At 37.8% G+C, this 16,240-nt stretch overlaps 1 protein-coding gene across 3 annotated transcripts in view; it reads right to left on the bottom strand.

The window, feature by feature from the left end:
• The window catches only part of FMN1 (formin 1), a 393,756-nt gene that overhangs the window by 124,012 nt on the left and 253,504 nt on the right, over positions 1-16,240 (bottom strand). For all 3 annotated transcript variants that reach the window (XM_090271942.1, XM_090271940.1, XM_090271941.1), the window contains 4 exons: positions 14,237-14,366; positions 12,618-12,764; positions 11,448-11,507; positions 6,292-6,412 (listed from right to left, as the gene is read on the bottom strand). In XM_090271942.1, coding sequence (XP_090128068.1) covers positions 6,292-6,412; positions 11,448-11,507; positions 12,618-12,764; positions 14,237-14,366 — 458 coding nt within the window. The remainder of the gene's footprint in view (positions 1-6,291; positions 6,413-11,447; positions 11,508-12,617; positions 12,765-14,236; positions 14,367-16,240) is intronic.

The raw sequence follows: 16,240 nt of genomic DNA, 5'->3' as shown, positions 1-16,240 counted from the left end.
GTGAGCTCCATAGCAAAGAAGAGGATTGGTTCCACCTTTCAGGAGAAACAATAGGTAGGTAGTCTAATGCTTACCATGTCATTTCAAACAGGAAAGGTTTTCCAATCATGTAAACAGTATAGCTCATAGTGATTAATATAAAAAGTAATATAACTTCTAGAAAACTATGGCTATTTCTTAACTTCACTAATTTACCTACCTATAATTGACAGTTGATTATAACTTATGTTTTTTAACCTAATTTTAATTGTAAAAATTTCATATGCATATCCAAACTATTGCTACTACATCAGTCTTTGCCAAGAACCATGAGAAATGTAAAAATGTTCTCATTTTATGTTTTACATGTGTAGGTGTGTGGTTCCTCCCTAACTTCCACTCTTAACTGATTGTATTGGTATTGACTATATGAATCTAAATAACATGTTAATTTTTTTGGTGAGCCTTTAAAAAAGAGTGGAGTTAAAGGGTGAATTCGATCTGCCATCTTTATCTGGAAGACACATTGACTATAGTTTAGAAAATCTACCAACATCCCCCAGCAAAAATCCCTCTTTCTTGAAAATTAACTTTCATGTATGTATGAATTTATATCCTTTTATAATTTAATTTTTGAGTAGAATATTCAGGGACTAACTAGTGTTATACAAAACAAAGGTTCATCTGAATGGTTTTGGGTTAATTTGGTCCACCATTAAAATAAGGACATCAGAATTGAAAATGCTTAAAGATGTGATGGATGTACTTCAGTGTAAAGTTAGTTTAGATATATTACTACTATTCAAACTTAGAATGAAAAATTTAACATTTATTGGATGCATGGACTATACATTTCATGCAGCATCTTATTTAAAGAAGGCTTAAAAGAGTTAACGTTTTAGGATAAACATTTTTCGAGTGGTAACGTATCAAAAAAGTCAACAGACTCCTGCGTTTTCAAAAACGTATAATTGTATTTCCAAATATTTCTAAATGGTACAAAGAAAAAACATGTTCAAATATATAATCTTAAATATTTAGAGAAAATGAGATCATTGGAATTATATTAAAACACACACAAACTTGCATCTCAGCCAACATTCTCAAACAAGTTTGACTATCTTACACTGAGGGTTAACTAGTAATTACATTTCCTAATTTATATATGTAGTAACAGGGCAAAGAATGCGTCATTTTCAAGGTAAGATTTACTATATAGTTAGCTGATTAAATAGCCCACTTTTAATGATAGGGGATACTGAGTAACTTTTGTTAGCTAATATGGACAATTTATTTTTGTTCTTCAACTTCTCAAAATATGCTGACTTTTCAACACCTATCTGAAGAGGTCCTGTCTCACCTTCCAACAAAAAAATTAACCTTCCCACTTTCATAGCCAGAATGAATTTTTTCATAATAAAGTACCATTACAGAGGATGCCACACAAATGTGGATTTGGGAGTGGTGACACTAGAGTAATTTCGAGTAACACTAATGATATTCATTTTGGCTTTCAGGCATCAAGACATCAGAGGAGATGTGACCCTCTCTGCCTGTTTAAATGGATAACAAACTGAGCAAGCACAGTGTAGTCAGGGAGTATTAAGAGCAATATTAAAGGGAAAAGGCCATAATCGTTCATCAGAGCGTTTCCTCTTAAGGTTATCCAGGAATGACAGTTCAACCAACAGTTATGTCTTTATATTAAAAATTGGGTAGCAAAAGCAACATCACCTCTTAAACTATATTTCACAGAATGAATGTTCAGCATTCATATTACTAAGGATTCAGTGAAAGAAAAAAAGGAGAGAGAAAAAAACACTGTTTCATGTTTTAAGTTGAGAAATGCTGCTTTAAACAGGGTTAAATCATTTTGTTTTGTTTTTTATTGTAGGACTTTCCAGAATTGTTGATAAACTGTGAAACCCTATGATATGATTTTAAGATAGAGTATTTCCAAGTTTATTGGACCAGAGAATTTTTTTTTTTTTTTTAGAAACCACTAATTCACATTTCATGCAATACTGGTGACTGCTAGTATTTGGGGACTTCTACATTTACGGCCCCAGCAATGGTGTGTGTAGGGGGCAGCAGGGGATGCGTGACTGGTATTAACTGGCAGAATCAAGAACACACACACATGGTGTGTCTGTTTCCTTTTGCTACTATAACACATTACCACACACTTAAATGTCTTAAAACAACACAAATATATCACCTATAGTTCCTGTATGTTAGAAGTCTGACACTGGTCTCACTGGACTGAAATCAAGGTGTTGACAGGGCTGCATACCCTCTAAACACTCTCGGGAGAATCTATTCCTTGCCTTCCCCAGTTTTAGAAGCTTGCTGCATTCCTTGTTTCAGTGACCACTTCCCCATCTTCAAAGCCAGCAACACTGCTTCTCTCTGATCATCCTACTGTACTATCTCCCACTGACCGCAGACAAGGCAAGTGCTCAGCTTTCAAAGATTCATGCTAAGGATTCATGTGATTAGATTAGATCCATTTGAATAGCCCAGAATAATCTCTCCACCTCAGTGTCAGCAAAGTCCCTTTTTGCCATGTAAGGTAACATATGCACAGATTCCAGGAATTAGGGTTGGGATGTCCTTGGGAGCTATTGTAATATTATTCTGCCTTCCACACATAGGTTAAATATACCTTCAGAGTTTTGGCCAGCAAATTTGGTCGACAAATGAGAAAGAGAGCAGCTGCTCCTACTGTTTGCTTGGTTTTTTCCCCAACTATTACTTATAACATCACAGTACCAGGGAAATAAAAATTATTGTCTCATCAAGGGATACAGAACAGTAAACACAATGTGAAACATGTTCCCAAGCACCAAGAACTTGGTTCTGTGTTCATGATGTAGAGAAGAGCACACAAGTGCTGGGAAGTAGATTTTCCACAAACACAGCCAGCTGGCTTCTCAAGAATATGGGCCTGATTCTAGAAGCTGTGCATTTTCCAGTAAGAGGTACATACATATCTCTTTATCAAAGCTTTCCTTACTAAGGGACCATGCATTCATTACCTCCCATGACAGAGGTGCAATAATTGTCCCGTGTTGCAAGTGAGAAAATGAATATACTCTATGGTTAGGTTACTTGACAAGATCTTGCTTTCACCAAACCAGTAAAAATACATATCTGATTCCAAAACCTGAGGTCTTCATCTTATGCAATATTGTATCTATTCACTTTTATAACCCATCTCTCCTATATGTCTTCCTTCTACCTCTTCCCAACCCAAGGGTGTACGTATATAGTTTTAGGGTGTGTGTGTGTGTGTGTATGTGTGTGTGTGTGTGTACACTTGCACTCATGTACACATTCAATGACTCCAGTGACTCTCTTGCTGTCATTTGTATTTTTATGAGGCTTTATGCCTTGATTGCAAATCTTTCTTTTTTGACCTCTGATAAGGCATGGAGACTTCTGGTCCACTGGCAGGATATGTCATGAGTACATGGCTTAGAGTCATATCTAGCTTTAAAATGTGGCCAGATCATGGTCTGTGAAGTAACTCAGCAAGTTATGTGAGCACAGTAAACTTCAGTTTCCTCCTCTTGTGAGAGGTCAGAAATAGTATCTGCTTCATAGGGGCATTGCAAGGATTAAAAGAAGTGATATATGTAAAGCACTTGATAGATAATAGTAATGTATTCCTATATACATGTAATAAGTTGTAGTTGATACTCTTATCAATTCCTTGCTGCGCATACATACATAAAAGAGCTATTCAAAGTTATTGTCTCTGTGAAAGATGCCTGTTGACAACCTCTCCCTATATCTGTGACATTTGTGCAACCAACAGCCATAGTTTAATTCCTATCCTATTGCTAAGGTGTGGTTCATGCTACTCAAAACAAATTTCTTCTAAAGAGCTATGACTGCAGGGAGAACTGGAGCCTGAGTCTACTTGAAATTTGCTAATCACATCTGGTTTAGCTTTAGACATTTTCTGGGGGTTTGCCAGCAGCCACGACATTTTAATGGCTACAATAAACCTCAAAGCCTCATCAAATCTTTGCTGTATGTGTGAAAATTATGTCCTCTTCAATTAAACATTCAGTCGAGGCTCACACCAAGGCATTATGGAAACGGAGGTGAAGCCTGAATGAGAACGGGAGATGAAACGGACCGCCACGACTCTGGCCATCTTGCCAGATGGCATTTAGAAGAAAAAGAATTTCATTAGAGAACCAATGGTCTGTATTTTCTTTAAATATTTACTAGGTACCTTTCATGTGTGAAAAACGCTGGCATCCCTAAAGATTAGCAGGGCGTTTTTGTTTAAATATTCAATGCGTGTGGGGAGCCCCAGTTTCCTCCACTGCCCTTATGGTACCTTGTGTCGTTTGGTTAAATCACTGAGGCGATGTTCAGTTTTCCTTCCTAAGGCAGCTCCTCCAACTTCAGAAGGTTGGTATTTCCTTAACATTGACTGAGGAAAGTGTCAGTTGAGTACTGAGAGATCTGGAATGACAGCTAGGCTCTCCCTAGAGAAAATAAGTGGGGAGCTTTGGGGGAACCCCTGCCTGTCCACTGTCTTCCTAATTCGTTCTTCTCATCCCTTTGTTATCTATCATCAAACACACAGGAACGTCCAAGGGAGGTGGTTGAGCCAGGACGCCTGAAAGCGGCCATCCCTGGAAGGAAAGCAGAAGAGGAAAGATCACGCATAGCTTAGGTTTCTGTTCAAAAGACCAGATGAGAGGGCGGGCTCAGGGGGTTACACGGGCGCTGAGACGCGGGCTGGGCGCTCAGGGACGGCCACACGGGGAACATGTACGGGTCCTCCCTGCCGCTGCTCGCCGTGCAGCTACGCCAAGGACTGCGCCCTAATTCTGCCATTGGAGACAGACGCACGCACACAAAAAAACCCTGCTACATGATAGCTTACTCTGCTTTATTCCAGTAAGAATCAAGCTCATCTCAGACAAGGATAAAACTGTCTTTTTATTTTTTTTAAGGAAAGGGAAAAGAATAACCGCAAGTTCACATATCACACTGGAGAACAAAGTATTCATTTGGTTGAATTCGTGCTCTCAACCACAGCAACAGGAGGGAAAAAATATCCCCGTGTTCCTTTAAAAATAATTTACAAGGTAAAAGTATTCACTGGTAACCACTATCCTTGTTTAAGCAAGTTTTATGCCCAGAGTAAAAACAAATGGCCACTAGGAGCAGATCTTTCCCACTTTCCTTCCATTTCTAAGCTGTTCTCTGTCTAAGACTTAGGATTCTGAGCACTCTTTCACAATAAACATTTTTTAAATGTTTATTTTATGTCTTAGTGTAAAAATATTCCTGGTTCATGCTCTTCATTTCCTCAAGCTCTCCTTTTGGCACCCGGGCCTCCATTTCCACATTAACACGCTCCCTAAATCCTCCGCAGAGCTCTTCAATTGGAGTTATACAAGCTCCAGCGCAAGTATTTATATTCTTGGACAAGGAGATGTCTCCACAGTGAAAACACAAGGCTCTAGAAACGCCAAAGGAAAATTCCTGCCCGAGAGACACATATTTTCACCTTTTTAAAAAGCCAAAAGGGGCTTTCAGCATTTTGTTTTGAATAATTAAAATAATTAAAAATGTAAATTAAACTAAAGTAGAATGCTTACTACAGTCATGACATCATTATTAGACTCACACATATTTATATGTAAATATATATATTTATGTACATATAAAACCAAATTTAGAGGAACGTATGTGTGTGTGAGAGAGAGAGTGTGTGTAAGAAAGAGAGAGAGAGAGAGAGTGAGAGGGGGAGGGAGGAAGAGGAAGGGAAGGAGGAAGGAAGAGGGAGGCAGAGAGAGAGTGAGAATAATAAATGTGTTTAGAAAATTCATGAGTTCTAATCAGATAGACCTGATTAGAGCTCAGTAAGTCTGCTTTGCACTGGCTGTGTGAACATAACTTCTCCAAGCCTCATTTTTCTTATCTGTAGAAGAGAGTTAGTATAGTTCCTGCTTATTCAGATTGTTATAAGAATTATATGAGACAAGAGTAAACATTCAATAAAGGGTTGGTGCTATTATTATTATTAAAATTATACTTATTATATGTTGGAAAATGTAGATGAACCAAGATGTAGATATAATAAGTACTAATTAATACTAGTAAGAAAGGGATATGTAAAGGCAGAGCCCCCCAAAAGTATATAGAGCCGGAAAGTTTCTTGTGGGCTGTAGAATACTGTAACTGACCGCTGCACCAATTCCATTCCATGCCACACATAAATAATTCTCTTGAATTGTTAAAAAAAACTTAGCTATTATAATAACAAACAGTTCCTGTTACCTTCTAGTTGCTTCTTCAGTTTTCTCAAGTCTTTTATGAGGTCTTCAAACTTGACTTGGGAAGCCAGAAAAAAATCTTGTGGTTCAGGCAGGGGGAAAACACTCTTTTCTGTTCCTGCTTCCTAAAAGATATAGTAAAGAGAAGGACATTATGTTCCCAACTGCCACTTTCAGTTGAAATTCCAAAGCATCTTTTATTGAATGCTTGAATAAAAATTGTACCGATGCTCCTCTGCTATTCCCAAATTTGGCTGGTGACTTTGAAGTGCTTTCGTGTCTTTCACAATATCATTTTGGTCTTACTGGCATTTAGATTGGCTATGGCATGAGCTAGGTTCTATTTTGCCTCATGAATCAAAGAGAAAATTGTCAGGTATGTCCTGATCTTGGACACTCTATGTCCATGGAAAAAGTCTTAGGAGGAACACATGAAAGTACTTAAATTGGAAGTCCCAGTTTGAATTGCACATGGTAGCAATTAGATAACTCACGTTTGGGGTATGTCAATGGGTGTGAATTGGGAGGTGCTGGATAAGGCGGCACTACAATGGAAGGAACAATCACCCTCCTTATGCCTTTACCTACCTACCTTCCTCTGCAGCTTAAAGTGTGTGTGTGTGTGTTTGATAGAATTCTTCACATATTTGTAAAAATTTTCCAAATGTTGTTTGGCTAGTCTCACCGGATATTTACTGAGGGCACAACTGGGTATAGTTTTTGACAAGCCTCACAACTATAACTCAGAGTACCTGAGCTGAGAAAGCCCTTTAGGGACACAACCTTCATCAGCACATTAAAATATAAGCTGAGCCTCTAATTTCTTTTCCAGTTTATCTTGCTTTTTCCTAAGTTGTTTAATGTAAGCTCCATATCTTGCATATCTGAGTCTTCAGGTCTGTCCACAGAGGCGACTTTGCCAGCTTTCCTTCACATTCCATCTTTCCTACTGCCATTAGGACTAGTTCCAAATGCTCAAACTGCTTTACAAGGCACTTCATGATCTGGCCTCTGTCTGTATCTTCAGCCTTATTTCTACCTTCCTCCCATCTCTAACTCCCCTCCAAAACTTTCATAAAATCATAGAACAGGTCACAGTCTCTTGCCTCTATGCTTTTGTGAAACTTTTACACAAAACTGTCCCTTTCCAGCCCTTTCCCAGGACATCCTCACACCTCCTTGTTCGTACTCATCCTTCAAGTCTCAAAACAGACATCACTCCCTCAAAGATTGCCCCTAAGTCCCAGCAATGAATTCTTGGATGTTTCCAAGAGCCCCTCCTACTTACCATTATTATAGCACTTATCAACATTAATTTACAAATTGCCATGTTAGCTTGTATGTCTTCCCCACTAGACAGGAAGGCGGGAATTGTATCTCGGTCTCGTATGGAACATAACCTCTGGCATGCCAATAAACGTTGGAAACATCACAGAGAGGCTAGAAAACACTGTTATGGGAAATTTGTACCTTTAGCAGGAGACATCTAACTTACCTTCATAGTTTTTTGTGGTTTCAGGGATTCCTTGGACCCTTCCCTTAAGCCCATTAGCTTTACTTGGAATGCTAGAAGGCAGCGATTTTCTTTGTTTGATCAGGACAACATTTTACGTGATCAGTGTACTTGTTTTCACCTTCCTATACATATTTTACTACTTAAAAACCACGGAAGCAGTATGTAGTCTGAGTGCTAAGATGGAATGACATCTAAGATGCTTGCCACAATACTCCATGGTGATCTACTCTGGAAGAACTCATAAAAAAAAATCTTTCTATTTTCCAAAACTTTTCTGTCAGACTCAGTACAGTTTCATTTTTTTTTTTTTTTTTTTTTGAATCTAGAAAAAAAATGCTGCTGAGCAAATCAGCCTGGTAGTAGCCCTTGTGAAAGTTGCTCAATTAGGGTTGAAAAGACAAGGCTCTTCATGGGTTTCTTTAAACTTCACAGACCTAGACTTGGACCCAAAACCTGGTGTGAGTGGAAGAAAGCCTGGAACAAAAGTCACCTTTCTTCACTTAATTGCTCATCACCACTAACCACAAAATCATCACTTAATGCTCCTAGAGTGAGGGGATAGTTTAATAAATCACATAATTCTACACTCTTGTTGAGTGAAATACATTTTGCACAGTGAAAACTAGGAGAGGACCACACAGACATTGACTTATTATTTTTCCTAAACTGGGCCATTCCAAGTTTGAAACTATTCTCATGGTAAGATTTCTGTGAAGTTGATTCCACTGGGTTAGGCTCTCTTCAACAAGTTGTATATCATAGGCAAATTTCAGCCTCCCTACACAATGCTTCTGACTTGGTTGAGGCTGACACTATGAGGCAAATCTGCTCATGTCAAGCTTGGATTAGAAATGCTACCCCTCAAAATGCTTCTGTCACACTGATACTGCTGCCAGAACTTGGTGTATGTACATATTGCCTGAAGTTCAACACGCCTGCCCCACTCCACCAGAAAATAGCTTTCACCTCCTCGTACCTACTTCTTTACAGGTGCCTCTTATTATATTCTTGTTGATAGTTACAATATCTGCAACTCAGCAAGTATTTATCAGGCACCTACATTACAGATACTAAAAAGAGACAACAAAGAGTTCTGGACCTCAGGGAGCAATGCCAGGATGATGGGTAATTGCTCATTGATATCTATAGCTAAGGCGGAACACACATTTTGAGAGAGTCATTCAAACGAAGTGTTCCCAGGCTTTAAAGGAGTAAAAGATGAGGAACTGAGCAAAACCTTCATGGAAGAAGGGTCATGTAAGATTGTACTATTTTTTATTATATCTTTTTTTTTCCTTTTACGAAAGTGACACATGTTCATTATGTTTATGTTTAGTAATAAAAAGAAAGAAGAAAGTAAAAATCTCATAATCCTACTACCCAAAAAATGTCAAACATTTTAATACATATCCTTCCAGGTGTTTCTGTGTGTTTATGTGTATTTATATTTACATATTTGAGATTATACTATATACTATTTTAAACACATTTGTAATTTAAAACACAGATCAAGAGTATTTTCTAATTCCACTAAACATTCTCCTATACCCTTTCCATGGCAGTCTATTATGAATCTAGTATAATTTATTTGGCCTTAGTTTCTATCTTTGGACACTTACTAAAAATTCTGCAATACTTTGCTCTTATAAATTATTTTAAATAAAATAGTGATACATGTCCTTATTCTTTCCTTATGATAAAAATCCCTAGCAATATCAGGCATATTTCTAAGGCTTTAGATACAGAAAGGTCAAAGCCTTGCTAACTCACAGAGCATATTTGCATGAATTAGAAAAGTGTCCCTGATGGTAGGTACAAGTCCATGGACAAATAGCTCGACAAGCACATGACATGTGAAATTTTTTTTTTAAGGTGCCCTTTACAGGACATAAAGTTTGGTGAATCCAGGGCAGACTAGATAAGGGTCTCATTTGACCTAGATATCTTAAACAGAGAAGAACTCAGTCAATGATACATGACAGGCCTGAGAAAGGTTTGGTCGGTATATATTGCTAATTCTAGTCTATATATCTAGTGGGCAATTCATATATTGTATTTGTTTTCTGTAGTTACCTGAAGTCTCTATGCTACGTGTTTTTTTTGTTTTGTTTTTTTTTAATGAAAAGGGACAAGTTGATTTTTTCTTGTTGATTCTGAACTTTTAGTTAAGTTAGAGGAAGCTTTTCCCCAAAATACCTTTTAATTTATTATTTTAAGAGAATATAAGAAAAAAAAGAGAAGTTTTATTAAAAGGCTAGTGACAAGGACAGTCCAGTTAGGGAGAACATCAGATGTAAAAACACATCAGTAAGAAAGCACAGGGTGTCTTTGGAAAACATCAAGTCTTGAGTTGAATCACAGAATGTGCATAGAGGGAAAGTAGTAAAATTCTGGTTGCAAAAGACTGGAATTATATTGGATAGAGTCTTAATTCACTTGAAAAAGGGAAGCTATTTAGTTTTTGAGTAAAATGTGAAGCGAAATGATCTGAACCAAAAAATGTAATCAGGTCACAGGTGTGAGATGGACTAGAAGGGGAGTAACCAGAGGTGGGCAGGCCAACTGGGAAGCAACAGAAACTCCCCAAGTAAGTTACCTTAAAGTCTGGATGAGCTGGGGTCAATTGGGATAAACGAACAAACAAAGAAACAAACAACAAGGAAGAAGATGAGAAACAGTTTGAACTGAAGGACTGGGATCAAACAAAGAGAAGCACGACTTCATGTCTAAACGACAAAACTTATATCTTTAATAAAAACAGGGAAGAATTTGAGGGGCGGGGTAGGATGAGAATCCTGTTGTATTTAGATATAGTTAGAACAGTTAGATGAATCCACCAGGAGGGTAGGAGAAATAACTATAATCCTCATCAGTGCTTAGCTTATCTTCTGGATGAAATTGCAGGCCTTTAAAAAATAAGGCTCTGGAATCTTTACTCTCCTTCCCACGGTACCTAGGAAAAACTTTGCTACCATGGGTAGTTAAACAGGAGTCCTGACATTTTCCTGATACCTTTTCCATTCATATTAATCTCTAAATTTGTCAGCAACTTACAACAGAACCTCTTTCTTCTCTAAGTTAGGACTCCTTGTTCTCCACTTAATGAGAAGGAATAAAACACAGAAAATTATGCTCAGGTAGGTTCTCACAGAAAATTTTATTTCTAATTGTGAATGTAATTTAAGCGAAGAGGAGGGATTTCAGATTCCACATCTTTAACTTGTTCACAGATGAACATTACTGATAATGTGGAGGGTATCGCTGAATATGAACTTCCTAAATTTTGGTCTGCCTCCCAGAATCTAGTTTCAAACATAACCAATTACTGAGTGGATATAGATTTCACAAAGGCCCTGACAATCTGGTCAGAAGGATAACGTGGGGTCTCTCTGAAGCTGTGTCATGTAGTGGATTGAGAGTCAGTAGATTTGTACCACGAATAATGCTTCTCTTTACGAGAGTCAACTAAACTACTTTGCTCCAGTGTTTCCATCTGTAAACCAAGTAGGCTGGATAGCTCTCAAATTCTATGTTGGACTTGAAATTCATCCATCCACCCATCCATCATCCAATTTCTGAATGCCAACAATGTGTAACAGCTGAAATCCCATTAGTGTAGTTTTCTACATAATGCTATTTCTTACCTGATCATAGTAACGCAGGTAATATTTCACGACATAGTCCACCAGATTAATCCCATTATCCTAGGTTTAAAAGAGAAGCTTAAATGAAAATCATTCACATGAGACTTTGCTGTACTATATAGTTGAGAGCCAAAATCTCAGTGTGTGAGCCTAATACGTACTTTTAATTTGTGTTACCTGGTCCTCGTTCTGTTTGAGACTGGCAAGATTTCCCTCCTTGCCCCATCCATTTTTTTTTTTTTTTAATGGCATCCATACAAAGAAATGAAACTACACTACTCTTTGGTAAAAAAAGAAAAAAAAAAAGATAAAAATCCATAAGACCTCTGAGGTAATGGCAAGAACAAAAAGACAAAAAAAAACAAACAAAACACTGTCTCTCTATTTTCTAGTACAAAGCCAAAACAGGAGGGAGCAGGGGAGTGCTAAAGGGAACCAGGGACTAGCACAGAAAACCAGCCCTCCCTTCCAACTTTCAAAAGATGTGTGTTCTTAATGGTGTGAAAAACAATCAGGGCAGCTTAAAAGGAATGCAATGCCACTTTATGACCCCGGAGGCCAGGAGTGAGCAGGCCCTCCCACAAGGCAGCCTTTGAGTCTTGTTCACAAGGGTCTAATTCTAATTCGCCTGTGTGTTTTCCCTCCCTCCACTCCCACTGCCCCCAATGGGATGCTTAGGTATTGGCTGGTTGTTTCTAAAGAGGTGGCTCTGCAGGGGTGTGGAGCCAAATGATAATCAGGCTCAGAGAATTTGACAGTAGACGTCCAGCCCAATTGTTGTGGGCAGAAGAAGAATTCAAATGCTCAGCTCAATTGGTGATTCAACATTGCTCCATCAGCAGGAATTAGTAAGTTACAAGTGGCCAACACTAAATTCAAGCCTTGTGCTACAGCTTATATCATATGCTATTTGTTTTATTCTCTCATTGCAATTCTACACCTGTGTATTTTAGAGCAAACAAATATTGGGAATTTTGTCATCAAAATAAGATGAAACATAAAAACCCTATCTTTATTCAAAAGTCAAAAGAGAGCCAAGGTTAAAATATATTGTTAGGGGGACACAGAGATAAATAGAACAATCAGAAATACTTTTTCTTTTTTTTAAATTAAGGTATGAAAGAAAAATAATGGCAGGTTATAGACATTCACTATGAAAAAAATAAATACCCGACTTTTGACGTCCTTGAGTTTGGGCAGAATTTCTAAGCTATATCCATCTGCTTGTCCCCGAGTCCTGTTTCCTCCATTCATATAATTTCCAAAAGCCAGAATGAGAGCTAAAATATCCTTCACACTCTTCATGTGCAGCAAGCCCTGTGACGGCAAACACCAATGATCACACAGCTGAACTCCAAATAGACCTACGTTCATTCAGCAACAAGTATTTTGAGTACCCAATAGGCTGCTTGGTGGCATGTTACCAAATGGGTTAACACTTGGTGAAATGGAAAATAAACTTTAAGCCATAAGTATCTTTAAAAAAAATACATCAAGAGTGATGATTTTCTATCCTTTCAAGAAATTACAAACTGTGCTGGCTTTAACATTGAGGGTTAAATATTAGTATTAATATTTCCATATGAGGCATTTATTTTGTAAATACTTATTTAAAAGTACTTACGAATTCAAAAAAGAGTTGTTACAGTTAGGCTTCACATTCAATGACTTATAAGTAGAAGGGGGTTTAATATCATTTGAGGATCTGTGTTTGGACGATATAGCTACATAAACAGTACAGTTAAGTGCAGGATAGTTATAATAGCAAGTCTGTTCTTCCTTATTTGTGAGTACAATCCACAGAGGTGAACTACAATAATGTATTTCAAGGCCAGAGGCTATGTTTATTGTGTTTGTGGGTATGTCTGTTAACTTTTATAATTTCAAGCTGCTTAGGGTTTTCCTCAGCTCCCCATCTCACTAGTTTTTCCTCTCTCTCTCTCCTTCCTTCCCTCCCCCTCTCTTTCTGTTACTTCAAGTGCAAACTTTCAAACTGATACTTTTTCCCTTTCTCTATAGTCTTATTTGACTTTATATTCCTTTATTTTAGGGAAAAGAAAGCCAAATGCAGCTCCAGGCTGACTTTTGCTCCTGACTTTTAGGGTGCTATGGGAGGGTATACATTATTCTTTGGTAATATTTATGCATTCCTTATTGAAATCTGTTATATTTGAGAAAGAAAAAAATCATGCCTTTAGATAAGCAACTAAATACTACAATATTTGTGGAGAGCATTATGTTCTTATGGACATGGGTCATTGAGAGAAAAAGCCAAGCACTAGAATTTAACTTTGTGATGAATACCAGGGTGGTAAAGCCAACAAAAATGTACTTTCTCATCACTCATTATCATAACCATTTATTTCCTTTGTCAAATCTTAAGAACCTTTTTATTTCACTATGCAGCACATTCCAGATGATCAAAGTCATGGGTCTAAGGCAAAACCTCTTTTGTAACCCAGACTGTTGAGTGAAAAACAAACTACACTATTTGGATTGATTTTAAATGCCAGTATGTACATTGGAAGGTGTTTGCAATATTTGAGAAGGAATCTGTAAAAATGTCATTTTTCCCTTCTCTCCTTCTCTCTCCCTCTTTCCCTCTGCCCCTCCCTCAACTGCACACACACACATCCCCACACTTAAGACAGAATAACTGTCATAGCTATACTTAGAAAAATATACAAGGTTTTGGCAAAGGCACTCTAGATGGTCTCTCCCACTTCCCACTTCATCTTTTACCCCTAATAAGGGCAAAGTTATCTTTTTAAACTACACAGCAAACATACCTTAGAAGCTCGTGTGACGATCTCTACCTTTCGGTGCAAAGAGGTGATACCCTCGGAAAAGACAGATCTGAAGATGATGCACTGGGCACGTTCAGCAAAATTGGGGATCTGGGCTAACTCATGTAAAAATCTGTAGAAATTAAGAAGGAATCATCTAGCTTTGTATAAAATCACAAGGAAAGTAAAAAGACAGCTGAGAAAGAGTCACCACAAAATCATTCCTTACTTGACAATGTTAATTTAACAATTATAAAAGGTATCAGGTGGACTTAAGCAACTCCAAGGGTATGTGTTCTACTATTGACAAGAAAGCCACTTTTTAATGGGTTTCTATGATGGTAAACAAATACACGGTGTATAAATTACTTTAGGAACAGAAAATTAATGCAATTATACCAAACCACAACAAGTTGTCTATCTCCTGCTACCTAAACAGGAGACTCAACCCAAATGAGAAGTGGTCACCTTCAGTGTATGAGAAGAAATACATAATACACTCCTTTTATAATGCAGTGCTCTCTGAAGATACACGTGTACAGGCTCAGTAAAGTGAAGACTGGAGGTAATTGCAGACAAGCGATAAAAAGTCTCTTACTGAAGTGAGATAACTACTATTTTCTGCTCAATGAATTAGATAATAGTCGATAACGTTCCCTATCCTACCAATATTTTCTTTTACTTTTCCACATCAACTTACCTATATAAACAGAGCTCAAGCTTGATGCTTAGAACAAAGCAGGTACTCATTAAGCGGACACAATCTAAAACTTCTTAGAAACTATGGGCAGATCTGAAAAACTAAAGGTGAGTACCAACCTATGCACAAAAGCTCACCCCTCTGAGCAGTTGGGCACTGGTATCCTTTGCAAAATTAAGTTGGAAGAGCTATATACTCTCCAGGCCAACCATGAGAGGAAGGGGTGCATAACTAAAACAAGTAGGAAGAGTTGGACATGAATTCAGAAGAGGAGAGAATCCACTAAAAGCAATTAAACCCATTTTGGGGTTGAAATGATAATCACCTGATATTTTTGAAAGTCTCAGTCAAAAGCTGGAACCTCCTTCTTTCCATACCCTAAGAAATTCCCTTAGTTTATGCTCTGTATCTCTTTTACTTTATTTTAGGGAGCTCTGGGTTTTCATAAGATTCTAATTATCAGCTGTTTTTCTTATCGATCCCACAACCAGGTGATATCCTTTTTTTTTTTTTTTTTTTTTTTTTTTTTTTTTTTTAATGACACTGAGCTGAAGCGATGAATACCCATAAAGAAACCACACACTTGTTTGGAAATTCTGTAACGGACAATTATGAAAGCTGTGTGATGGGATATACAAGTGAAAACGCATAGGAACTCTGAAGTAGGACAAGATGAAAAAATTCGTTTTTATGTAAATTGTTCCTTTACAAAATTAGTATTAAGTCACTGATTCATTTACGATGGGAATAAGGGGTATCACCAGTTTTCACAAATATGTGTAGTAAAAAGCTTGTGGGACAGGGGGCGTTAGGTCCTGTGGTGGGTCTTGGGGAGTTTATTTACCCAATGCTGCTGAGAGCTCCTTGGGGGACACACCCTGCATTTCTGCTATTCCAAGTGTGACCGTGAGACTCTAGGCCCCCAGTAAGACCCAGATCCCCAGAACATGCACACTTTCTAGGGTAAATGAACACAGAAGTGAAGTGTTTATAGAGACTATGAGAGAATATACTGAGCAATACCTCAGCGCAACAATAAGGACATAGATGAGAGGAGGAAATGTTGGATGAACAATTACTCATAACTAGTCTCGTAACAGGAGGTGTAGAACCCATATGAGAAGACAAGCCCATAAGCTCACCAACTTATGTCACCCAGGGCAGAGTAAACAGAACTGCAAGGCTCTCTAGGATTAGAGGCTCCCTTGGATCAGGGCTTGCAAAGGGAAGGCTGACAGAAATTTAGAGTCAATGTCCTGTGCATGGAAAAGAGCCTGAAACACATATCCAGAGTTGGACAAGGAAGG

This window comes from Furipterus horrens, unplaced genomic scaffold (assembly GCF_987537825.1).
Source record: "Furipterus horrens unplaced genomic scaffold, mFurHor1.1.pri manual_scaffold_3, whole genome shotgun sequence".
Lineage (NCBI taxonomy): Eukaryota > Metazoa > Chordata > Mammalia > Chiroptera > Furipteridae > Furipterus > Furipterus horrens.
This window is presented reverse-complemented; position numbering and strand designations above follow the sequence as displayed.